We start from the raw sequence: 25,639 nt of genomic DNA on the forward strand, positions 1-25,639 counted from the left end.
AGCCACTCGCTCACCCTCCTTGCCACCCCCAGTGGGATGGGGAGGACAGCTGGAAAAAGGTAAAACCTGCGGGTTGAGGCAGGAACAGTTCAATAACTGACATAAAATAAATAACAAGAACAAGAATTTTAATGAAAAGGAGGGGGAGAGAGAGGAATAAAACCCAAGGGAAAAAAGGAACGTTGCGCAGTACAGGTGCTCACCACCCGCTGACCAATGCCCAAGCCAGTCCACCAGCAGCAAATGGCCTGGCCCGGCCAAATCCCCCCTGTTTATAATAAACATGACGTTCTGTGATATGGAATATCCCTTTGGCCACTTTGAGTCAGCTGTCCTGGCCATGCTCCCTCCTGGCTTCTTGTGCGCCCCGCTCCCTGGCACGACATGAGAAACTGAAAAGTCCTTGCTTTAAAGTAAGCACAACTTCGCAACAACTACAGCATCAGTGTGTTTGTCAACATGATTTTCATCCTAAATCCAAAACACAGCACTGCGCCAGCTACTAGGAAGAAAATTAACTCTATCCCAGCTGAAACCAGGATGCTCCTGTCTCTGGCTAATAGCTGCAGATTACATCAGTGGGATCCAGAAACCGGCTCAGCATCTCCCCTTCGGGAGCTGGTTCAACGGACCTTTTCCATCATCCACCTCCACTTGGAGGGACAGAGCAGGGGGAAATGCCGTGCTCTGAAGGTGTTGCCGAGCTGAGTAGATGGATGCTGCACAGCTGGCGGTAACTGCAGCATGCCTGGCAGCACCCGTGTCCTGGCCTCTGTGCTGGATGCTGTTCAGGCACAGAATGGCACGGGGGACCCAAGCCCAGGGACGCCTGCAGTTTGTGGCCAGGGCAGGAAAGCGTAGCTGTGTTCAGGCAGACAGAAAGTGCAGCTGAAGGAAAATGGGTGCACAGATGCAGTTCCTGGACGTGAGATGTAAACAAGAAATTCTCAAGGCGTAGAATCCCACATTATGTAGATGTGGAGGATCTTGAAAAGTTAATTTATCCCAGCTAATGCTTGTGGATGATTTATATATAAATACTTTTTGCACTTTGTGTAACATGTAAAAATCTGTATGTGCATATTATACTTTTGATAATGGTGCTTTGTTAGTCTATTTTGCATTATGCCTGTAAACCATTACGCTGAAGTCGGTTGAGACATTTCTTTGCTTCATTGTGAGCGTGCACGTTTGCAGGCTTGAGACCACAGTTCTAGGTTTTGTAAAATGAGTCTGTATTTAATTTATGCACAGGAAAAGTCTGCAGGTATGAAGAGCTGTTTGTGAGTGCTGTTAAATCCGACCTTGCCACAGGTTGGTGGTACTGTCTGAATGTTTTGCTATGAGTCTGTGTTTTAGGAGGAGTAGCGTTGCTGCTGAGGAGTCTTCTGCACTTCTCACGAGCTTTGTCAAGGTCTTTGTCAGCGCGGTGGAGGAAGGCTCTCCTCCCCAGCAAGAGCTTGCCTGGGGTTTGCCAGCAGTCAGCCTGCTGGGATGCGGCAGCGCTCTTGGTGCTTGTGAGTTCAGCTCATCGAGTGGGTAGGATGTGGGTGAGCTCTTCTCCACTTCTGTTTTCTCTGGGTAAGTTTCCCAGGTGGAGCTTCATGAAGAATCCAAGACGCTAGGGGGAAATTCTGCTTTGCTGTTTTAAGCTTGCATGGAAAGATTAGTTTTGACCGATGGCAATTTAATCGCCTGTATTTTTCTCATCAAACGTCCGTTCCCGTGGAGGGAAGAAGTTTGGCAATTTCTGCCAGGTCCACACTGGCTGTAGCTCTTGCAGGGTATGTAATGCAGCTGCTCGTGATGTGCCAGCCTCCTGGTGGCTCCTGCAGGTCCATTTTAAGCTGAAAGAGGGTCAGTTTAGATTAGCTATTCAGAAGAAATTCTTTACTGTGAGGCTGCCCAGAGCAGCTGTGGATGCCCCATCCCTGGCAGTGCTCAAGGCCAGGCTGGACGGGGCTGGTGGAAGGGGTCCTTGCCTGTGGCAGGGGGTTGGAACTAGATGGTCTTTAAGGTCCCTTCCCACCCAAACCATTCTAGGATTCTGTGATTCTGCTCTGGTGTATGTTGCATTTCACTCCACCAGAGTAACAAATGCCCCAGAGTTATCGTACCAAGTAGTCACCCCTTTTGGCACGGACCCTGTTGGGCTGTGCTTGCATGTCTGTTACCACTGCTTTTCCTTTGACTGTCAGATTTCAGACTGTCAGTATTTTTCAGAGCTGTAAATCCTCTCCCAGTTGGTCATAACCGGAGGCCAGTTTGGCTCTTCCAAAGCTATGCAGAGCACAATTTCATTTTCAACCTGCTTTAGTCCACGTCACCCAAGTATAGCTAGAAATGATTTTTTGGAAAGAAATGACAAAAGGATGTGTTATGGCATGGTATGGAAGTAGGTATAAACTATGTTAAAATTGCTTCAATGAGCTTTTAACAGCCATTTAAAAACACACTTTGAGCTGGGAGTGCATGACATAAAGTGCATGTCTCCACAGCTGGCTGCCGAAAACAGCTTACAAAAACACGATTAGGAAAAGAATCCGTTTCTTGCAATCATTTGTTAATAAACTTGTCATGACTTACACGCTGCAGTTACATCTCCCCTTAAATATCATAAAAGTCATGGAAATATAATTCCATTCCTACGTTACGCTGCAGCTGGCCAAGGGGTCCTCCTGCCCCAGGGGCTTTTCCAGGTGCCCACAGTCCCCCGAGGCCCTGGCTGCTGTGGTGGGCTTGCATGTGCCCACCATGTGTGAGCCAGGCTTGCTCCACCCCACTCCATCCCACTCAGTCTCTTCCTTTTAACCTTCTGGATTCCCCCTCCGAGGCAGGGGGGAGGGATCACTGACATGATTTTTTCCTGCTTTTTAAACACAAAATTGCATCAGAAGAGCAATCACAGCAGCTCCGTCACTCCCTTTAGCCATTCTTCTCAGGTGACCCCTGCCCTGTGGTGGGGCCAGCGGGCATAGACATGACCATGGCTCCTCGAGGGTGCCGCATGGAGGCTGGTGGGTCAGGTAGGACAACAATCCGTGCTGCTCAGAAGATTGCTGTCTCCCACATGCCGGGACACTTGCTGGGGTGGGCATGTCTGTGTGGTGAGCTTCGCCACTGCCCTGGAGTATCACGGGGGGGTCGTCCAGAGAGCCCCCAGGGTGCCTGGCTCCCCTCTGCCTCCACAGCCCTTGCTGGAGCTGCTGGGTGACAAAGTGGAACCCTAGGATGCTGTGACCTGGCTGGAAGCCCCTAGCACGGCAGGCAGGCGCAGTGGTGGGGTTGTGGCCTGTGCATGATCCAGCTCCACTCAGGGGCACCATTTGCACAAGCGTTTTTGTTCAGATGGGTTGGCTGTCAGGTTCACCAGTGTTAGGGTTGCTGAAGGTGCGAGGTCCCACCATGCCTTTGCTGAGCGTTCTAGAGGGAAGTGTGGGATGGAGGCAACTGCGGCACTTCCTGAACACAAACTTGGAGACACGTCTATAACATTTCCGTGGGGCTACTGCAGGATTACAATCGCTGTGGGAGGAGATGAGCTGTAATCTCATGAGGAATCCATTATGTTAAATAAAACTCCTTTTTCAATGATGCCTGTAACCAGCAGGGTGGTGCAGCTTTGCAGCTATGGAGTCGCAGCCCAGGTGTGAAGCAGCGCTGCAGCGTGGTACCTTGTGGGTGTACAGGCAGAGCTCCAGCTCATATACATCAGGGAGGACCTCCAGCTGTCCTGGAGAGCATTGACAAATGTTCTCACAGTGGAGAGGGGCTCCATCACTTCTCAGTAGAAGACCAGGGGTGGCTGGCTGATGATAAAAGCGCTAATTGCTGTGCTGCTGAGCGTTTTAGGAAGAGCAGCACTGACAGGCCAACGATGCAGCTCAGCTGCTTCTGTCTCGCTTCTTCCATTTCCCGGAGCCAGTGCAAACGCAGCGCTTGGGTTTACCGGCAGCTGCCTGCCAGACGTGCCTTGCACAGGTGCTGCTGGCAGTTGTGTGGCGCGGTGAGGGTTTGGCACCGGGAGCCAGGGAGATGCAGCCTGGTTTGCGAGACTGTGCATGGGATGCAGGCAACCTGCCAGGAGCTGGGGACCCCTCCTGGCATGCCTCACTGCTGGCAGTGGAGTCTGGACAGCCCTTGCTACAGTAGTGCCAGGTGACTGTGCAGCATAAAAATGCAGGCCGGGGGAGAGCAGGGCGCGCTCCCACTGGCCGTGCATTGAAATGGGAGGTGGGACATGACTGAAGAGCCCCCACCATCCAACGCTAGCCACCCGTGTGGTGACCCCCTGGCCAGCCCTGCTCGGGCGCACGGTCTGCTGATGTGCCGGACAGTGTCTGGCCAGGGCCGTCCCCGTCCTGATGGCGTGTGCAGAGGCCAGTTTGCAGCTTGTGCCGTACCCGAGGGCTTGGAGCACAGATGTGCCACAAACCCAGTGTTTTCCTTCCTTGTTAAGCTGGTGATCGTGTGGGGTGGATGGGAGGTGGCGGGAGGTGATGAGAGGGCGGGGGACTCGGGCCGCTCAGGCTCCTCGTGTCTTCACACCCATCCCAACTGCAAAATTGTTAAAATACCTGTAAAGACAGAATGCAAAGGTAGGAGTGTTCAGCAGCAACCCTCTCCCCTCCGCCGCCGAGTTTTTCCAAGCCTGGAGGCAGGATGATGCCCTACCATCAGCAGATGCTGGTCTCTGTGTCTCCAGGAGGAGCAGAGCTGGTCCGAGTGTATCTAACAGGTCAAGCCTTGAAATGGAGAAGCAATAAGCCACTGAAATGGTACTATCACCGAAACATGATTGATCAATTGAATTCTATCAGAGACAGTGGGCAGTGAGATTAACTCAGGCCTGATGGGTTCAATGAGTTAAAGCATGATGTTCATTTCAGCTTCATTTCACCAGTCTTTGCTTGTGAAATTGGTCAATCAATAGAGGTTGAAGATCATATATATATATATTGGTGACCATCTTATAGGGAATATAATCTAGCGTAGTCAGCTCCTGACTCGGGCTGCCTTCGGTGGGTAATGGAGACAGAGCAGAGACTCTATCAGTGCCATCGAAATGGCCTGATATCTTCTCCAAATGAAAAGTATTTTTGGACCTCTGATGATTTATCTTCCCTCCCCCCGCCCCCCCCCCCCCCCCTTTGATCTATGGCAAAACCCATACGCATCTTTGTGAAATATAGTGATTTCTCTTGAAAATATTTGTGTGATCAGCAGCTATATGCACTTCAAAATATAAAGCTTCTTTTTAGTGATACTGTCCTTTGAAAAAATAAATAACAGTGCTTAGAAAACTCAGATATAGTGTAAATGCAAAGATCTCTCACCATGAATGGGGGCCCTGAAACTCAGTGTTCTTCTGGGAAGAGCATGAGGCTGCTGGCTGCCAAATGCATGCAGTCCCGAGAAGGTGGCAAGAAAATTCAGTTTACATTTTAAACAAAGCCTTCCAAATGGTAATTAAACAAAGTCTTTATCTTCTCTGGACTAATTTACAGGCATGATACAAGGAAACAAATCACCTTTTTGCCTCCTGGTAATATTTCATTTGCTTCATAATGTTTTAAATGTGGTGAATAACATCCTTCCTAATTAGTCTGCATTTCCCTATAAGGTGGAGTAATTAGGTATGATACCAGGTAATGAAGTTGGACAGTACAAATTAGAGACAGAAACCATGTCCTTTATGAATATGGGCTGTTGATGGTACTAGCTATTTACATCCTTGATTAACCCTGTAAAACCACGTTGCTTAGAAAAAAGGAACCTGAAAACCTGAAGCTGGAAAATTTTCTTTTTCTTCAGAAGAGTACTGCATCAGACAGATGCACTGTGGATGCGTGCGCTTCATGGTACATCATTTTTATTAATAACCCTGGAAATATTATTGCAGCTGAATTTGCGGATAGGACCCATTTCTCAGCTGCTGTCACCAGGCTGAGATCTTTGAGTGGAGCTGCACTCCCTCAGACCAGGGTAGGGTCCGTCCCGTGCTATTTCACAGTGGCACTTCATAATGCAGTAATTGCATTGTACTGTTGTCTGAAGTCATTTAAATGAAAAAGAAAAAAACAAGCACCAAGTGAGAAAAGACTGAATGCAGGCATTTCGTTGAAAAGAGTTTAGCCGCCTACAGCTGGTAGAAAGGCTGAGAAAGCCAGATCCTGATAAACAGCTGTGTGCAACTTCCTTAAAGAAATAGCCTATTTTACACTTTTTTTCATTAACTGCCCCCCTTAAAAGAGCAAGGTTCATATTTACTGATTTGCTGGTAGAGGTGGAAGAGAGAAAAATGGTCGCAAAGTAGTAACATTTTCAGTTTTTCACAGGGAAATCCTGTGTTTTCTCCTTGGGTTTCCGTGAATCCAAGGGAGTTCACTTCAGAGATCTAATAATGGATTTACCGTGCTTCTGTGTTAACGCAAGGTACTGTAAACGGTAGGAAGGTAAGTATAAATAAAGAAGTAAATAATAAAAAACCCCAAGGTGGAGCTGATCTTTTTCTTTATTTCGGTGGTTTTTTTACTGATGTGTTTTCGTATTTCGCTTTTTTTTTTTTTAATGCTGTGCTGCAGAAGAATGGCTGCAGAAGCGTGGCCTTAGAATCTCTGAAGATCTGCACAGTGCAGGCCTGGTATTAGAAGAGGCCTGTAATCAGAATTGTACTGAAGTTGCTGTGCTGAAGTTAACAAGAAAGGTAGCCTTGGGCTATTCTCGAATCCTGAGACCAAGTAATTATGTTGTGCCAACAGGCCGTGGCTGTAACAAGCTACAGCTGCTGGGAAAGCAGGTGCAGGGCCAAGAAAGATAGGGAGCAGCATGGGAAAATAGGGAGTAACAAACTACAAGGCTGAAGCACAGCAGCACAATTAGCTACATGGATAGAATGCTTATTTTAGTCATGATAATTAGGGGTGTGAGAACCGCGCGCGTTTAGAGACTACTAACCAGTTATATTTCTGCTTTACGAATGTGCATGTGTATCGGTTCTATGTAAGTAGTGTTAGAAACTAAAAAAGTTGAGCAAGATGCATAACTCATATTGAGCGTCTTCTTGACTCCGGCGAACGCTTCTTCCAACACTGTGCTTCAGAGCTTTTAAACATGCTCTAGCATTTTGTGGAGGCAGGGTCTAGGGTCCTTTGCTCTCCTTGTTTTGGCCCATAGTCTTAGAAATGTACAAGCCAAACACTATTTTAAATCAAGTGAGTTTCGTGGTATCACTAAAAATCTGTCTTAGGCTTATTTAACAATTTCAAATATTCTCCTACTGTTTCAGAAAATGTCACGGACCAGTAATCAACCGTAAAAGTATGCTAAAAACCGTGAGATCACAATTTATCAAATTCTTTAAACTGATTTTGCCATTTGCTTAGGTCCTCAGAAAATAACTTGCTCTTAATTAACAAAGATGTAATGTTTCTGGATGATACCCTTGTATGTAGGGAGCCTTTTGTCAGCGAGACCGTGCGTGGTACCTCTTCTCAGAGGTGGATCTGTTCCATGCCTAACTCTTCCTAGGCTGTTCAGACTTTGACTAGCTATACGGAATCTTTGCTAGCGTGTCAAATTATGTTCAAGTCTAGCCAGTTTCTTCAGAAAAGTGCCTGGCTTTTCTTGTGAAACCATGGGTCACCTTATCTGGGTGGGATGCAAACAGAGAAGAAGGTGTCCCGTGCAGTTCAGAGTGAGAAGTGGTTGCTGTTTTCTGCACCTAGCAAGTCCTTGCTAGTGGCTTTGGGTGCGGAGAGCTGTCACCGGGACTGTGCCCAACACAGCAAGTCCTACAGCTGCAGATTGCGAGTGGGATCACTCACCGAGCTTTGTGCACTTGAGAGGAGTGGAGTGGGGTGTCCGGATCAGGGCTGGATGCCTGGGAGGAATTCGGGAGGCAACCAGAGCAGGTCCGGTGCTTGCTGGAGCTTAGTGCCCGCACAACGGAGGCATGGGCTCTCCCTGGGGCATCGGGACAGGTCTGGGTGCAAGGGCTGCCAGCGCATCCCCAGGAGGCCTCGTGCAGGGAGGGAAGTGTTCAGGAATTGTGTTGGTCTAACAGCACCATCCTGTCCCATCTGTGTAATCTGCTAGAGATAAGGGATGACACATTTGGCTGAGAAGAATGTCCTCTTCTGCGTTAAGCAGAGTATTATATCTGTGCTCTTCATTAGCATTTCTGGAAAGATGCCATTGGACTGGGAACTAATTGTTTTGCAGAGTAGGTAGGTACACACGTAGTGCTACTGTCAACAAAACATAACCCTCCTAGGTGGATGCATTGATTATATGAAAAATGTTTTTACCACTCCCTGGAGCCTATTTATAACCCAAACTGTTTCAAACCTGCCAACAGTATTTTAATTACCGAAGATATTCTAGTGTATTCAAACAATGCATAATGCTAATGGTAATTATCTCACATTTATATAATGTCTAACAGCCAAATGCATCCTAGAGACCTTTCAGGTGTCATGTATAGTGTATAGAAAGTATTTTACTTGTGCAGTGAAATCCAGCATTTACTTGCAATTAGTCCAAGTTTGGGAAACCGACTGAAAAAGTACAGGTATCTTTTCATTCACAGAATGCAGAGAGGGAGTGATAACAAGAGCGAGCGAGGTTTGGGTGGTTCCCAGATGCTTTCCACAAAGGTGCTGGATTCTCTGGACAGTGACAGCCATCCCAGTGGTCCCAGCCCTGCCCCGTTCCTGCATGGGTCCCTACCCGGCAGCACCGTGCCAAATCACCATCCCTGAGGGTGTTTAGGAACTGTGTAGCTGTGGTGCTTAGGGACTGGTTTAGTGGTGGGCTTGGCAGTGCTGGGTTAACCGGTTGGACTTGACGATCTTAAAAGGCCTTTTCCAACTGGAGTGGTTCTATGATTCTATGAAATCCTCACCTTGAAACCAAACCCTTCCAGAGTCCCGCCCTCACCTCTGTGTGATTTCGTCCCCTGCCATATTGCCCAGCACCGTGCAGCAAGGCATCTCATCCACTGGCTCCCTCCGTGTTTCTCTGGTCTGGTGTTTGTCTGAGGATTTCCCATGTAGCCAGAGATCTCCTCCTCTTCCTTGTATTTCTTGGGATGCTTTGATGGCAACACCCAAAGGTGGTCTTCTGCCTCGCTGCCCTTGGAGGATGAGCAGCCGGGATGAAGGTGGCTGAGCCAGTGCCACAGGCACTCTGTGGTGTCTCTGTCTGTGCCCATCCCAAGCCCCTCGGGATACCAGGATCTGGGATCTGAGATGGGAGCCCAGCTCCCAGCATGGTGCTGCCCCAGCCCCAGCCAAGGCTGCTGCAGCAGGCTTCGCCTTTGGCTGGCTTATCTTCTCAAACGTATTCACCTCCCCCCAAAAATCCAGAGCTGCATGCTGTAATAAAAGTGCTGCTGGTGAAATGCAGGCCAGCAGCTCCGTATTTAAATATGATGGGGTCTCATTATACACCTGATCTCTGCGTGTATAAACAATGCACAAACTGCACTGATGTCGCCAAGAAATTTTCCAGGTCATGCCACATCTTGGATCATTTCACTGCTTTTCATCACCCCCTTTAGACCAAAACTGCATAAAGCTTTAACTTTGATGCCAAATAGTGAATAACATTAGTTTAACCTGAAATTTAAAGCCAGTGTTTCCGTGCTGCAGAAACAGGGTCTCCCTGGCCCTTTGCTACCATGCAGCTAGCAACCAGAATTTTAATTTTATAAGCCATGGTTGACTAAACCCAGCACTAGGTCTATTAGATATTATTTGATTTAGAATAGTAAAAAAAAAAGGAAAAGATTTAAAGATACACCGCTTTCTTATATTGCTTTGTGTTTTTTCACAGCTCTGTACACACGCTTAGACTTTCTATTCAGAGGACAGGCTGAAGGTATTTTTACTGTGTGGAATAAACTGATCCTTGCACTTTACAAAAGCCGACATTGTCTACTCTTGATTTAAGTTGCATGACTTTCTCTAAAAAGGTAAATATAAAGCTGCTGTTGCCTAAATTGCTGAACTAAAAGTTAGAAGGAGGTTTCCAGCATTAACTGCTAACATCAAATGCCTGTTCAGTGGAAGTGCTTTGTTGCAGAGAGTGACCTAGGCTGAAAAAGTATTCTTGTGCATCGGTCCCCCAGTTTGGGAGATCTCTCTTAAAACAGCCTGGTTTCCTGGATACATGGCATTTTCCACTAAATCCAGCTGCACTGAAGATGATCTCAAATCAGTAGTCCCTTGTGAAAAATCTTGTCTACAGTGCATCGCCCGTGTTACCGATGGCCAGCGCATGTCCATGGACAAAACTGGTGTCTACAGCAGCAGGGTGTCTTTGCACAGATTGCCTCTGTACTTGCCACCAAAAAAACTTGACGCAGAATCTACCAGAGAAGATCTGAGTGATGTTATTCCTCTGCAGGCTACTTGGACAGTAGGCCACTGCAATAGGCATGAAGATCTTGTTGTTAAGGATGCATTTGAATTCTGCTCCTCAAAACTATCTTGGCAGCAAGTTTCTATTTTTAAAACATTTCCTCCCTCTGTCTAGTGCAGTGTTGCCATCTGGAGAAATCTGATATTTACTGTTGTTCTTGGAGTTCCACCTCCTGGAGTCCTGGGAATACTGCAGACCTCAGCTTTCAGTGCATAAAAGATACATTTCTGGCACTGACAGGTGAAGGAAAAGTAGAAAACCACTGTGAATCTGCAGAAAGCAAATTGAAACAAGCCCCTGTATTGCAAGAGTCTTTTTGAACTGCCAATCTAAACATTTTTCAAACTTGTCTCAGGGCTTTTCAGCCATGGGCAGTCACTTATGACTTCTGCTAAAAATCTCTTCCAAAGCGGGGAGAGAGAAAAATGTGCCTCGGAGCCCAGGCTTTCATTGTGTCAATAAGCTTAAGAAATACAAAGTGAAATGGCAGTGCAAGGACGACACATCAGTTCAGGCCTTGCTGAGGGTGTTGCAGTGGTTGCTGAACCTCAGCGACATCCCATCTCGACACAGTGCAGGAAATGTCTGTGTTTTGGAGGTTGCCTGGCCAGCTGCTGCCAGGGGGACCTGGTGCTGGGTGGAGAGCCTCTGCTTCTCAAGATGGGACGTGCCATAGCTTGAAGCTCGGCACAGGATGGAGCTGAGAAGGACTTGCAGGACCTTGCATATGGGCGGTGACTGGGCAAAGCAGATCTACCGGAGGTAACCCAAGTTGATTGTGACTGTAGCATCAGGCGGTGTACTTAATCCTCCCATGTCCTCCTGCATCCAGACAGGTTTTCAGGTGGTGCAGTAAAAGAGGTGTGACCAAAGATGTGGCCATTATCCTTTGTCCTGCCTTTAAATTATGTGTGGGATCATTGATTGTGAATTGGATTGAGGGTTGGCTGGAATGGAAAGGAATGGAATGCAATGGTAATGTAATGGAAGACTAGTCGGTGCGTCTTCTGGGAATATTTATCTTGCTTGTAACCTCCTCTCAAAGAGTCTTCGTGGTGTCATGATACTGGTATCCACATATAATCAAGGGCTAAAATGAGCACTCCTCTGTAGGTGTCATGATTGCAATGACTACTTATTCTCCATCTTCTCTCTCCTCTTTAAGGTATTCAGGAATCTCCGGTACCAAATGGCCATTCTCTCCCAGGCAGAGATTTTCTTCGGAAACAGATGCGAGGAGACCTTTTCACCCAGCAACAGCTAGAAGTGTTGGATCGAGTCTTCGAGAGGCAACATTATTCTGACATTTTCACAACAACTGAGCCCATCAAACCAGAGCAGGTACTATTGCAAATGTTCGGTGTTTTCCTGATAATGCTTTCTGCTGGCAGTGATCTGTTTGGTGGACATCACCAAATGCTTCTCAGAGTCTCAGCAGAAAAAGATGGAGAAACAGCTGTCATGTAAGCTGATCTCAGCCAAAGTGCATGTTAGCCATAAAAGACCGAGTATTAAAAAATGAAGAAAAAACACTTGTTGTGTAAACATTAGCAAGTGTTTGCTTACGAAATTACACCTGGTCTGAACCAGTTGCATCAAATGAGTCCTTGAACATCACAGCTTTTGATGCTTTTGTTAGATCAAAAGCAGGCTATGTAACAAGAAGACCTGCAAAACCCGGTGCCTAATTTTGGTTCATAGTTAGCCTGATGGCGCACACAAATTGGATTTTGTATCCAGGAATGGCTTATTAGGCATGTAATTGGCCATTTGCTGAAAGAAACACCCAATTAGTATCTGAAAGTAAATTAGTTGCACCTACAGATTAGCAGCGTGTTTGAGAAGGACTTGGTACTAATTTTTTGGGAAAGTTCCATTTTTGTAGGCACAGTAGAGAAGCACACGCTGAAACTCGTGAACTGGGTCTCTCTGTGTTCTTCTCCTTGGGCAGCAGCCTTTAATTTAGCTGCCGAGAGGGAGGTAGAAATGAAGATATCACTTTCAGCACTGATACTGGTCTAGCTTGGATGTATTTGGCCATTAATCTTCAGTGTTCTTCATATCAGACCTGCTTTTTGTCAAGGTGGGTGGACTTCTCAGACTGCACACAAACACTGGATTTCTCTTGGGGAAATCTATACATTTGAAAGCCACTGGAGATTATCTTACGGTAGCCTACTACCGTCGTGGCTCCAGTTAAGTAATAGGTATCGGTGTAAAATTCTTGGGAAAAAAAAAATTAGTTACATGTGCTGAAAGTCTGTCATTTGGTATTTAATTCGTAGAGCCATTTGCTTTTCACCAGCTTCTGCTGATTTCGTGGTTTCCCTTGGTTTGTGTTTGCTGAGAAGCTCTGCGGATTGGAACTCCAGCGGGAAAAAGATGGAGAAGGTGCTGAGGTCAATTTGGTTTTTTGAAACGCTCCTTAGGAGTGCCCAAGTGTCTCTGCAAGGTGAAATGGCCTTCACGTACCACTAGATGGTGGCTGTCCCATCTGAACAGGGGTGACGCTGGGAGAGGACAAGCACTGTGTCCCACTCCTACAGCAAGCCTTTTCAGTGTCGGTCACTTAGAAGTTGTGCGGTGTTAGATCTGTCCCTGGGAAACTTTTCCATGCCAAAAAAAAAAAAAAAAAAAAAAAGCTTAATAAAGAGAGCAGTGAGGAAAGAGGATGGTTTATTCGTTTCTGTGTTCCGAAGTCTCTGAGTCATGCAGAACTGTAGCTCAAGGGAGGGAGTGCAGGAGCAAGTGAACGCTTATCCAGAGATGAATTTTTACTGGTTTAATTAGGAGAATGAGAGAATTGCAGAAGGATGTTTGCTGAAGTATTGTCTTGATGGTCAAATACGGGATATCTGGCTGTTGGTGGCGCAAGGATCTCCTTGGGTCCACGTAAGCAGCTGTGACTAGGCTGGCTGTGCAGTCAGTTTATTGAGATCGGAGATACGGTGCTATTGATTTGGTTAACAGGCTACTCTCTCTGCATGCTCTGGGAAGTCAAATAGACGCTAAGAAATGTGATACTATGACGTAAAAAAGGTGCTTAGCAGAACTGCCTCGCTTAGGCATTTTTAAGTTTGATTACAAATGGATTTTGTAGCTATTGGCTTTCATATGGGTCAGAGCATTGTTTGCTTTTGGAAGGCTGGGCTATGGTTAAAGGCTCGTGGCAATTTGGGGTCGGCTTCTGCTTTTTGGTGTCATGTAGAGTGTGACCTTCAACGTGAGTGTCATGGTCTGTATGATTAGCTCTGGTTCACAGGGATGTGGTATGGTATGAGCTACACCCCTTATCGAAGCAGTCTTGTCTTACCTCTTTTGGTGACTCAAGCAAGGCCGTCATGATACTTAACCAAACTGGAGAAGCTATCTGGATCAATTCGTAAGGCCAAACAAATCAATGAGGACAAAATACTGAGGATGTGACTTGTAAGACCAGAGTTGTGTCCGCAATAGATTGTCACAGTCAACCAAGACCTGCCTCTGGCATCTGGTTGTCCAGAGTGCTGCAGAACCCAGATGCAGTGATTGAGGAACTCAGTCAGCTGTGGATGTATGGAGTCCCGAGTTCTTTCTGTAGAGGAAAATACGGAAAAGGTGCTTCTCCCTATAGAGACAACGTGTGGGGAGAAGTCTGGTAGGAGCTGCTGACCCACTGCTTATCTGTTTTACTAGAATCTTGGGCCAGTAGCAGCCAGATGAATATCCCTAGTCTTACCTGGGCACAGAAACTTGTTGGTGTCCCTGTGCTGCTCACCTAAGCAAGGCTCTGGATATTTTACCAGAAGAATTGCTATGCGCTAGCAATTTGTCTCCTTTTTCTCCCCGTTTTGTGGTGCCTGTCTAAGTCTTCCTCCTTGCTTGTGCACTGAGAACAGTCCCTTGGCCGTGGTGAGCTGTGACATGGGGGGACAGGTCTGCACAGCAAAGATTTTGCAACCTCAGCATGCTCTGTCCCCGCTGAAGGCTGGCCTCTGCCGCCCAAAGTCCTCGTAATAAATTTTCTGGACAAAACTTGGGCTTGCCTGTTGAAAAGCGTGCATTGCCCCTCCTGCAGGTATATGTTTTGATGGGATGTGTGGGGGTGCTTGCTCATCACTGCCAAACCCTTTACTTTTAAGTTCTTCCAATCTCTTTCCTTTACTTTTCCATCTTCAATGTTTCCCTCAGCTCACCTGTTTAAAATGGAGAGTTATTTCTCGGCTCGAAACATGTTGTGTTCTTGACAAGCATCACCTGAGTTTTCACAGCTGCTGTAAGCTGTGCCTTCTATAGAGAGACCCACAGGGAATGAATACTTGTCTTTGGGGAAGGGCTTATACGACGCTGAAAGAGAAGGCAACCACTGGACAATGACAGGAAAATAAAGTATCAGGCAGTCCTTTGTTCAAAAACAGTGCCCACTGCATGCACAGGGTGAGGCAGGGATTCCACCTCGTATTATTAAAGACTGCGTCATCCTGCGTGTATTGGGGGACAGAAATAAGGCATCTCCTATTACGTGCCTCATTTTGCAGCCGAATGTCCAGTGGTGCAGCTGTGCATGCATAGGTGTGTACTCTGCAGCGTGGGTATGTGATACCTGCACGTGCAGAGCATGAGAAACGTTGGATGGCAGGTGAGGTTGAGCAGCTGGGAGCTGGGAAGCCCGAAGCTGAGCCTTGCTGTGCAAACGGAGTCGAGTCCTCTCATGTCTTTACGTTACGGGGGAGTAACCAAGGCATATAGTCAGCACTTTAGAAGCGCCCTGGCCTGCTTCCCCTTGACAGAGCCCTGCTGCAAAAATGAATTCTTGTACGAAATGAATGCCTTTTCCCTGACGTTCATGCCCTTTTGTGCTCATTGTTTGCAAACAGCCTGTGATCGAATCGCACTGCCTGCTAATGTTCGCGGAAAACTGGTTTCACGTATTCCTGGGCATGGATTTGGAAATGCAGATAGCGGCATGTTTGCAGTGCTGCCATTGTGCAGCCGTTCTGCTTATGGCTGCTGGTCGCCAGCACCATGCAGCTCTTTCATCGGCCGGGACAAAGCTCACAGCTTGAAATGTCACATAATCCTCAGGTCTCAGAGAAGGAAAGCCGCCACAGCGTCTGCCTCCTGGATGGGTAGCAGTTCCCTTCTCTCCGTGCATCCTGGTGCGTGGATCTGGTGCTCCTCCGTGCGTTAGCTCTGCAGTGCGGTTCCCTGTGCCCACGGGGAAGGCTGTGGGTGTTGCTTCCACAGCTGACATCCAGGCTTCCGTCGGAACAAAGCCACTACTGACACAAGGAGCGGCTTTTCCCTGCCTGCGATGGGGTTGTGCTGTACGGCTACGGCCGTGGCAGATCAACATGCTGCAGCCTGGCCCCTGCCAGGGGCAAAACCCCACCTATCGTGATCACTGCACTGGCAACTCAGATGTTATCCAGAACTGGCACTCATCCCATGCCCTTCCCGTGCACAGAGCTGCTGTGCCGAATGGTGGGATTTTCTGGTGCCTGGTCGTAGAATAGAATCATGGAATCATTGAGGTCGGAAAAGATGTTTAAGTTCATCAGATCCAACCGTTAACCCAGGACTGCCAAGTCCATCACTAAGCCGTGTCCCTAAGCGCTGTGTCTACGTGTTTTTTGAACATCGCCAGGGACAATGACTCCACCATTTCCCTGGGCAGCCTGTTCCAATGCCTGACCACTCTTTTGGTGAAGACATTTTTCCTAATACCCAATCTAAACCTCCCCTGGTGCAATTTGAGGCCGTTTCTTCTTGTCCTGGGAGAAGAGACCTACCACACCTTGCTACAGCCTCCTTTCAGGTAGTTGTGGAGAGCAGTAAGGTCCCCCCTGAAAGTCCAGTAGAAGCATCTAGCTGGAGGAACTGGAGGTGCTGGCTGTGCTCGGCAAGCCCCTCTACGTGGCCGTGAGGCTGACTGTCCTCTGCTGGTTTCCCACCGTTCCAGCCAGAGGGATGGAGGAGCTCTCCCCAGCTCTGTGAGGCAGCCATCCCGGGCTGGCCGAACCTGCGGGATCGGTCGTGTGAACCATGCGTTTACCAGTCAAAGCATGGACGGGAGATGTTCTTGGAGATCAAGACCTGGGAAACAGCCATGAGCTGGAGGGCTTCAGGCATGGGAGGCTGGACGGGTGCAGGAAACACCGGGGTTTGCAGGCTGACGTGCTTTTGCTGACTGTGAGAGCAGGATTAATGCTTGCACAGGGGAAAACCGGGGGGTGACGGATATACAGCAGGATCAGCTTGATAGGAGCAGCAGTGCATTAATTTCCTCCGAATAAAGAAGAGAATTATCTGTGCTCTATTTCTGTCCACAACAGAAATGGATTCTCTTGTATTTTCAGCTTCACACTTGGGTCCAATCGAATACTCATTGAAGCCAAGAGGAATATTTCCATTGACTTCAATAGACTTTAGATCAAGGCCATAATGAGGCATAACATGATGTGACCAGATTCAACACTTTGCAGGTCACCAACTTGGAAGAGAATTGCTTGCTGTTAATAGCAGATAATTCCCAGGCCGTTACTGATGCTTTCCCATTGCTTTTAGCTAGAGCTGAACTGAGTATCAGTTCTCGGATTAATTTCTGGGTACAATGTAGTTATTCTGGGCTTAGGTAGAAAACAGTAACCTGGCAAACTTATACTAGTGTATGTATTCATGATGTGCAGCGCAGCGAAGTCTGAGTCTGGAGATAAGCGTAGGCAGATGAAATGTGGATAACTAATGAACATGAAAAAAATTATTAGTGAATTGGTGGCAAAAAATTGCATGAAGTTGAAACCCGATTGCCCTCTATTTTGAAGAGTTGTGATGAAGGAGTTCTCTAAACTGACCAAGAGGGGGGGCGTGAAGTCCTTCAGAAAATCCTCAAGCTTTACTTTCTATCCAAGTGTGCTGCAGCTTTGAAAGAGGAATCTCTTTTTTTCCACTGTGAGGAGCTGTGTTGGATGGTGTGTTTGCAGGAATGCAGCCTCCTGAGAACACCCCTCCTTACAATATTGGAGTTTAATCTTCAGAAGTAACAAGGCAAGTCCTACTTCAAGCCAGAAAGTGTGACCCATTTGTGTGTTTTAAAGTGTGACTCGCTCACTCTCCGAGGGCAGTTGTTGGAGAGGCAGAGGGAAGGAATGAACTGCAGGAGTGTGTGCTCATCCTGCTCCCTGGAGCGTGAATAGTGTGTGGGTTTTTTTTTTTTTCTGGAGGGGCACTGCCTTTGGGTGGACAGAGGCTGCTGTATACTCTTGATCCTTGTGACGAGAAATGCAGAGCTAGTATTTATTTGCTTGTGGCTTCCCTAGTTGTGCAGTACCAGTAACAAGTCACCAGTAACAGTGGCAATGCTGGAACTATCTCATGGCTGTATGTGAACATCCAGAGTCAAATCTTTTCTTGATCTGCTACCTGAAGAAGTGATGTGAGCATGTAAACGCAAGCTCTTACGCAAAGGCTTGTGTGACAGGGTGCGGTAAATGAAGAGCAACTTAAAAAGGAAAACAAAAAACTGCACAGCTTGGCAAATGGATGCAAATGCTAAAATTGAGGGGGAAAAAAAAAAAACAAACAGACGGACAGACAAAGGAAAAGGAAAAGCAGAAATCAGCATCGATCTGCCAGCTCTGCAGACAGGTCTGCTCCTCGTGTGCAGGAGTCTGGCAGAGCTGGGTGGGAAGGCATGTCCCTGCTGTGGGCACCCTGTGCCGCCGTGCACGGGGGTCCATGGTGCGGGATGAGTTTGTGGGCAGCTGTGTTACCCCGGTGCCGTCTCACGTATCCCACTCCCACCAGCAGCTGGTCCCTCATCCCATGCCGGTGGAAACTGGCCAGGGTGGGCAGCTGAATGGGGCTGCTGGCTTGCTCCCGTTTTGCCTGTGCCGTGAGCCCCTCCACCTGCAGAAACAGGCAGGTGAGGAGCCGGGGTGGCTCTGTGGTTTTTACAGCTGCGCCTCTCCCAGCTGAAACCTCCTCTGATCAGTCTGTGGCTTTATCGGTGGGAGGGGAAAAAAAAACAACTTTAAACCCCAGCATAAGAGAGCACATCAGGAGAGGAAAAACCTTCCCGTATTTACTCTCAGTAGACTATTAAACAACACTAGGCTATTAATTTGGCTTTTGAGTCTTCACTAAAGCCCATAAAAGCGCACAGTTGTCAAATGGAGTTCATTTTAATTTCCTTTCAATCACAGTAAATTATTCAGGTGATAAATCAGCTGGGGCAGCCTCCTGGCTGTAATAGAAACCCTAATTCCTGGCTAATTATCCAGCCCATTGCTGCCAGCAGATCAATACCCCTACCGAATGGAAAGGGCGCGGGGTCTGAGCGGGTAGGGTGGCGGAGGGACAGCAGCTGGGAGCGTGGGCGCCTGGGACCCCCGCCCCGTGTGGGGGCTGCAGGGGGTCAAGCTGTTTTCCGAAGGGAATTCTGAAGGGAATGCATCCCCACCCCGGGGCTGCAGCGTGGGCAAGGGCAGCCGTGGCTCAGCCACCCGCCTGCCTGTCCGCCCTCGCTGTGCTCAGGCCCGTGACGGGGCAGGAGCAGGATGCGGTACCTTGCGCTGGAGGTGGGTGACCCTGCCGTGCTCACACAGTGGGATGCGGTGCTGGCTGGTTCTGGGGATTGCCTGGCAGCGGGATTTTGCTGCCGGTTCCAAGACAAGCCGTGCTTGGGGGGTGTGGGAACGGGGGTGCTTGCATCCCAGGGGGCATGTGTATGTGCTGCGGAGATGTACTTGCTCCTGGTGCTGCCCGTCTCTGCTAGTGGTAAAAATGGGCAGAGACAGGGAGAGCATCAGTCAGAGGCTACTCAGAAGGAGCTTTCCGGCTGGTAATATTTTTTCTTCCCGAGTATTACCTTTCAACAATGGTGAAATTTAGAGGGACTGGAGAGTAGCAGTGCTCAGCCATAACAACAGAGCTTGTCCCTGGGAGGGAGCAGCAGCTCTTCGGAGACGACACCTGCGTGAGGTGGTTGTTCAAGCGGTGCTCCATGCGCAAAGCCCTTTGAGCTAAGGCTTGCTTTAACAGGATGCTGCCAACTGCAGCTTCTGGTTTCGTGGGGAGCCCCACCAGATGGTGGTCAAATAACGGGTTTTTCTGCAGAGGTGTTGGATAGAGCTCTGCCATCTTCCAGGACCCTCTGGCTGTTCCAGGGAGCTCATTGCTCTGAACTGCCCTTGGCTTCTGGAGGCTGAGCCTTCAGTATGCGAAACTTTGTGTAGGATTCCTATTTGTGTTCACTACCACTGCGACTGTCACTTACTTGCATTACAGTGGTACTGGGAAGACCCAGCAGGCAGCACAGGGCTAAGAGCTTTGGGCACTGGCTAGCTGGGGAGGACCAGTGTCCCCCAGGGTCATGCTGTCTGGATGGAGAAGACAAATAATGGCTGGGGAGGGGAAAGCAGTTCCACCAGCAGCGCAGATCAAGGTAGAGCAGCCACATGCAGTGACTTCTCTGCGGTGCCATGGAGGGGCTGTAGCCTCCTTGGGACAGAGTCTCCTCTCCCATCCCTCCATCCTTCCATTGCACTGCCAGGATGGGATGGAGACAATGCACCACCTTCTGCGCTGTTTTACAATCAAGAAGGAGAAAAGAAACCTGCCATGGTGTTTCTTCCTGCTGCAAATCAACTTTTATGAGTAGAAAGCCTTTTTCTTTACGAATAGCAGCAGAAAGCACAGTTCCTTGGGCCGACACCTCCCGTTTGCATCCTTGCCGCTCTGCCCTCCTGTACAGGCGTTTTTTTATGCGTGAGCTTCTGAGCACTGCACAAAACTCACCATGTGCGCCGCCTTGTTGTGACATGTGTTGGGTGGTGACAGTCACAGCAGACTGTGTTGTATGACACCTGGTATTTTGCGTGACAGTGGGGCCATGGCAGCAGGGAGTTTGGTGGGGAAGCAGCATGACAGGAGCTGTGTATCCTTCTAACGTCTCTCTGCATCAGCATCATCCTTTTAAAAAGTGCCCTGCAGCTTGCGTGAATACCTGGGGGTGTCTGTCTGAGCAGGGCTGGAACTGAAATGTCTGGTCTTTGGGTAAGCAAAACAGGTGGGAAGAAACCCAGGTGGGATAACGCAAGGGATGCCCACTGTTCTGTCCAGGCAGAGAGCTGAAGATACCCTGTGTCCCCACCTGAGCTCAGTGTCCCTTCCTGTGGGTCCCTGCCAGCGGGAGCAGGCGGTGACTGGCTTTCCTGCTTTGGAAGCAACAGGCATCTTGGGGGGTCAGGATTTCTGCAGACTTTTCCAGAAGGTGGTAGGGAGCGTTTCCATGGGTCTGCAGTGCCTAGCGGGCAGTGCCCTGGGACTGGCGCTGGGGTTTCACCGCACTGACCCTGCTGTGCTGGCAAAGCGTGGAGGTGCTTGTTGTCACGTAAGGAAACCCACAAGCCGTTGCTTGTCTTTCTGGGTCTCTCTGTCTCAACTCAGCTGCAATGAGTCAGAACCTGAAGAAATGGACCAAAAGGAAAAAAAAAAAAAAAAGAGAGCCACTGGGCCATGCCTCCTTCTTCCCTCTCCTGCCAGCAACATGTGGCCAAATCGGTGCAACCAAACCAAGCTGGGGGAGGACAGCAGCGCACGGGTCCTGGGGATTTCAGGGTGTGTTTGAGCTCTCCCAGTGCATGTTATTTTGTTGGAGAAGCCCCAGTGACAGCCTGGGTTTACGCTGATGCTGCTTCCCTCTGCGTCTGCCGCATAGGGCTTGCTGGGGCTCATCCCCCTGCTCATGTGGCTTCACTGGGGACCATGTCTGGCTCTGGCAGGGCAGCGTGTCGGTCTGTCTCCTACTTGGAGGAGTCCAGTTTGTTGCCTCCTCCCCTTGCCCCAGCAGGGACTGAAGATCCCAAAATACAGAGGTAGATAACAGCTTCAGGAGTTGCAGTGAATTCCTGGTTTTTAACAACCCCTTTTTTTCCTCCTGACTGCTCTCAGATATGACCGTATGTGAAAATACAAATTCTGAAGTTAAGGGAAAGGCCAGCCTTGCTGTGTCTGCAGCGCTGACATCTCCTTTGTCCTTGTCTCTTTGCTCTTTGCTCTGTACAGATGCAGTGGGGGATGTTTCTTCCCCCAGGCAGGCTGCCCAGGTTGTGCACCGGCTCGTGCAGAGGGACTGTCGGTGACATGTGGTACAGTGACATGGCTGAGGCTCTGGCGTACATGCACGACTGAGCCTGCAGGAGCTGAGGTCCAGAGCCTGTGATGTCGAACTGGCTTCCTGGTGTTCAGACATGGCTGGGAGCTCCTCAGGGACTCGAAATGCCATCGAAGAGGAGTGTGGTGTGCTTTTTACTCAAGGGTCTGGGGAAACCGTGTTTGGAAATTGCAGCCTTAGCACTGTTTCTGTTGGGTAACACCACAAGGGGATGCTTTGCCAGTCATGGTTTCACCTTAGCACTTTACACCAGCTTTACACCTGCAGCTTAGTGACAACAGTGGAACACAGAGTCTGCAAAAGGCAGTGGGTGATCTCGCTGTGGTTTCCATGTGTGGTACAGAGGTGGGAAATTTAAGAAAAGCTTTCCCCTCTTGTTACCTTTCCAGAGTGTCCACATTTCTTTGCAGTTTGGGCACCGGCTTTGAGTGATTGTTCATCACGTGTTTTGCGGGAAATAGCTGATTTTTTTCAGTTCAGAGAGATAAACTAGGTCTAACATATCAGCAAGTTTTAAATAATACCCCTCATCTTTATCTTCAGTGGAGTCTTCCTTCCAAGGTTTCATGTCACCAGCAGATAGAGGGTCTGTCATTACAGAAAAAGTCACAGAAGGTAGCCAGTCAAACAGCAGATTCTGCCCAAGAGCTGACGGAGATGAGTGATTTACTGGCTGCCCATTAGATTTTCAATAAAACATCAAAGTGTAATATATCAGCAAGATGAGTAGACTTACAATTGCTCATGTAGTCTCTGTCCCTTTGAGAAACAGTAGGGGAGCCATCCGTGCACATTACAGCAGTAGGTGATGCTCCGCTTGCATAGGAAAATAGATTTGGGATTGTCCTGAAGCTGGTTTTCTCTGTGGAAGAAGATAACGTCATGCAACATGCAACAGTACTAGTCAGCCAAGATCATGTCATAGCAAAATTGAATGACCTCCTTATGTCTGTGTTAGCCCTGCAAGAGAGGGAGGGACAAATCTGTGAGTAAACACACTTGCACGTTGGTTTGTTTAATGCCTGGCATGCTCCTGTTGTATTTGAGGGGAAGGGCTTGCACCGGCATTTGAAGAATAGAACAAGACTTCTTATTCCCCAGTAAACGCCTGGATCCCTCAGGCTTGCTTTGCACAGTTGCAAACACAATGCCCACCCTTTGGTTCAGAAATTACTGCTGTTTGACACTCGTTCTGTAGGCTTTCCCTACGTTTGTCCGTCACTTTAATCCACAAAGATGAGTTTCTCAAAGTACGTTCCCTACACGGCTAGTGAACACCCGGAGATCTTGATGGGCTGAAGCATCTTAGAAAGAGCCAAACGCGCACACAGTGCGAGTAGAGGAGACAGGGGCCATGAGCTGAGGCAGGAGAGGCTCTGCAGGGTCCAAGGGAGCCCTTCTCCCTGCCCCAAGGACAGGCAGGCAGGGCAGAGGTTACCCTCAGAAGTTACGCAGTCTCCATCCATGGTGGTTTTCAAGACCCAGCTGGATAAAATCCTGAGCGACCTGTCTGGGCCCAGTAGTTGGCCCTGCTTTGAGGGATCTCTGGAGCTTCCTTACAGCCTGGATTATCCTATGACCCTAATGTCCAGTTACCAGCTGTTCTTTCCAGCTGCTGTGACGCTGGGGAAACTTCCGTGTGGTTGCAATGGAAAATGTAAAAAGCACGGCTGGAGTGGGAAAGCAGGACCTGTTTCACACAGCGTGCAGGATGAGACGGAGACCCATCTGGGATGAAGTGGCCAGGAGCTGTGCAGCTTGCTCAGTGCAGATGCTGGCTTTTCGGAAGAATGCTGTAGTTTTGGGTTGTCATTTGTTTAGAGGGTCAGCGAATGAGACAACCTACAGAACCGGCTGTGTGACGACAAAAAGCCGTTGTGGAGATAAGCCAGAAAAAAGGGCTCATTTCATAATTCCTCTCCGCTCATATGAATAGCAGCTGCTTAAAAATCTGGTGGCGGCAGAATTCACGGAAATGAAAAAAAATAATTAAGTCTGAAAGGAAGGAAGCTCTTACACTAAGAGAGCATCTTAACGTGTGTGTGTGGGGGGGGGTTACAGCCCTTCTCCTCCCACCTTGAAAATATAATCGAGTAAGGGCAACCTTGGAGAGGCAGGGGTTTCCTCTGCTCATTCTCCATGCTCTAGAAGTTTCCTCCGGGCTGAGAGCTGACCTGAAGTATGAGTCAGTCCAGACAAGTCACGTCCAGAGACGTACCCGGCAGGCTGGGGGAGAAGGAGGTGCTGGAGGCGGCAGGTGCCTTTCCGAAATGGGGGCTGCAAAGTGGAGCCAGGCAGAAGAACTGCGCTCATCGTACGCTGCGTTTGGCTAAGAGCGTTGGACCGGTTATTAGGACCTGCCTAAATAACTAAAAGGCATTAAGTAACAGACAGAATTAAGGTACGCAAGAAATTGTCATCGGATTATGTGCCTGATGAGTGGTTTTCAAGCACTGCCAAGCTGGAAGGCTTCGCACCAGTGGGAGTTTTTGTTGAAGGCACAGCCCCCTGTCTGTGTTTCCCCTCAGGCAAACGGTTGCCCTCTGCTTCTTGTGGCTGTGGAGAAAAAAATTGAAAATTTAACCCCAAATACACTTCTGGCATAAGAACGGGGGCAGCTGTCAGGGTGGGGGGAGATGCTCGGCTCATACCTGCAGTGGGTTCCCTTCTGGTTGTCTGACGCTCTTTACTCATCGTGATGTTTTACTGCATGTGCTGTGCCGGGGTGTCTCCAGCTCAGCTGACGTTTGAGCGGCAAAATGATGGTTCTTGAGACAGCAGCATGTCTGCCTGAACCTGTTTTTGATAAAACCTGAAATGTTTCGCCGAAACTCGGGCTCTTTGATGGTTTTTCTGTGTAGAAGGTCCCTCGCTGGAGCCTTTCATGATAGGGAGGATGTCCAGAGCCTCCAGCAGCAGCAGGCTGTGGGTGTCATTAGACAGTCTCTTTACGTGGAACCACCACCCTGTAGGCACCCTGTAGGTACCATACTCATTGGTTAGCCTGCCCCTGTTTTGCTTCATTTTCTGTACCTATGTTCAGACAATTTCTGATGTTTCTAGGTGTTTTTTCTGAAGCTGAGGAGGCCTTTTCCCTTCCTCAGAAGAAGACAGAAAGGAGGAAGCATTCAGCTTCTCAATCATTGTCGCAGCAAAGAAAGCACCACGTAATTCCCCAGATTTTCCCATTTTGTCCTGCCTGGGGTTTTCACTCACACAAAGCATGCCTGCAGCGTGTGCGAAGGGGAAGGGTTGCCTCACACTTCTGTATCCTCCAAAGCCCTCCCTGGCACCCTTGTTTGCTGCACAAAATTCCCTGTCCGAGCGATCCAAGCTGGGGGAGTTGCATTGCCCTCTGTTAGCGCATGGGTTGTTCCCCATGGAGATCACTTCCTCCTGCCTCTGTAGCTCCACATCCCTGAGGACTTGTTACTAGAAAGTGCTTCGTAAATCTTCCAGGAACAATGTTTTTGTCCTTGTATTTTTGGCTTTTTTCGTAAACATGCCGTAATGAAAACTGGCTTGCAGTATTGTGGTCCTTGCCATTCCAGTCTTGGGTATAGGTGAAGACACGAAAGAAAAAGTTGTGCTGTTCGATTTGGTTGTTGTTTTTTGGGTTTTTTTATTGAGCTCCTTTCCACGTTGGGGATTGGATGGGAAATTCACATCACATTGTAGGGAAAGTTGCCACCCCCAAGATAGAAGGCAGAAGACTCCTGACCCCCGTAGGGTCACCAGGCTCCCAGGGATGCCAACAGGAAAAGCGAGTCTTCTGGAAAATGAAGGACGTGTGTTTCTGTCAGTCTTTGAAAGTCCCTGAAATTTGGGAGTTTATGGGTTGATACGGATGTATTCAGCTTGAACTTTGCAACATGCCAGAAAGCACAGCAAAACTCCCTGGCTTGCTCTGTTGGCTTTCGCCTGGGTAGAGATTTGCGGCACCCAGAGCTGCAGCAACTGCAGAGGCGGTGGCCACTCGGGAGGCTTGGTCCATCGTAAATGCTGCCTGGGGTGCTCCTTTAAAACCAGTTTATTGTACATGATACATAATATGATACA

At 48.6% G+C, this 25,639-nt stretch overlaps 1 protein-coding gene across 4 annotated transcripts in view; it reads left to right on the top strand.

The window, feature by feature from the left end:
- The window catches only part of LOC130141888 (paired box protein Pax-5-like), a 151,708-nt gene that overhangs the window by 39,252 nt on the left and 86,817 nt on the right, over positions 1–25,639 (top strand). For all 4 annotated transcript variants that reach the window (XM_056323179.1, XM_056323178.1, XM_056323181.1 and 1 more), the window contains one exon: positions 11,591–11,766. In XM_056323179.1, the coding sequence (XP_056179154.1) occupies positions 11,591–11,766 (176 nt within the window). The remainder of the gene's footprint in view (positions 1–11,590; positions 11,767–25,639) is intronic.

Source organism: Falco biarmicus, chromosome W (genome assembly GCF_023638135.1).
Source record: "Falco biarmicus isolate bFalBia1 chromosome W, bFalBia1.pri, whole genome shotgun sequence".
NCBI lineage: Eukaryota > Metazoa > Chordata > Aves > Falconiformes > Falconidae > Falco > Falco biarmicus.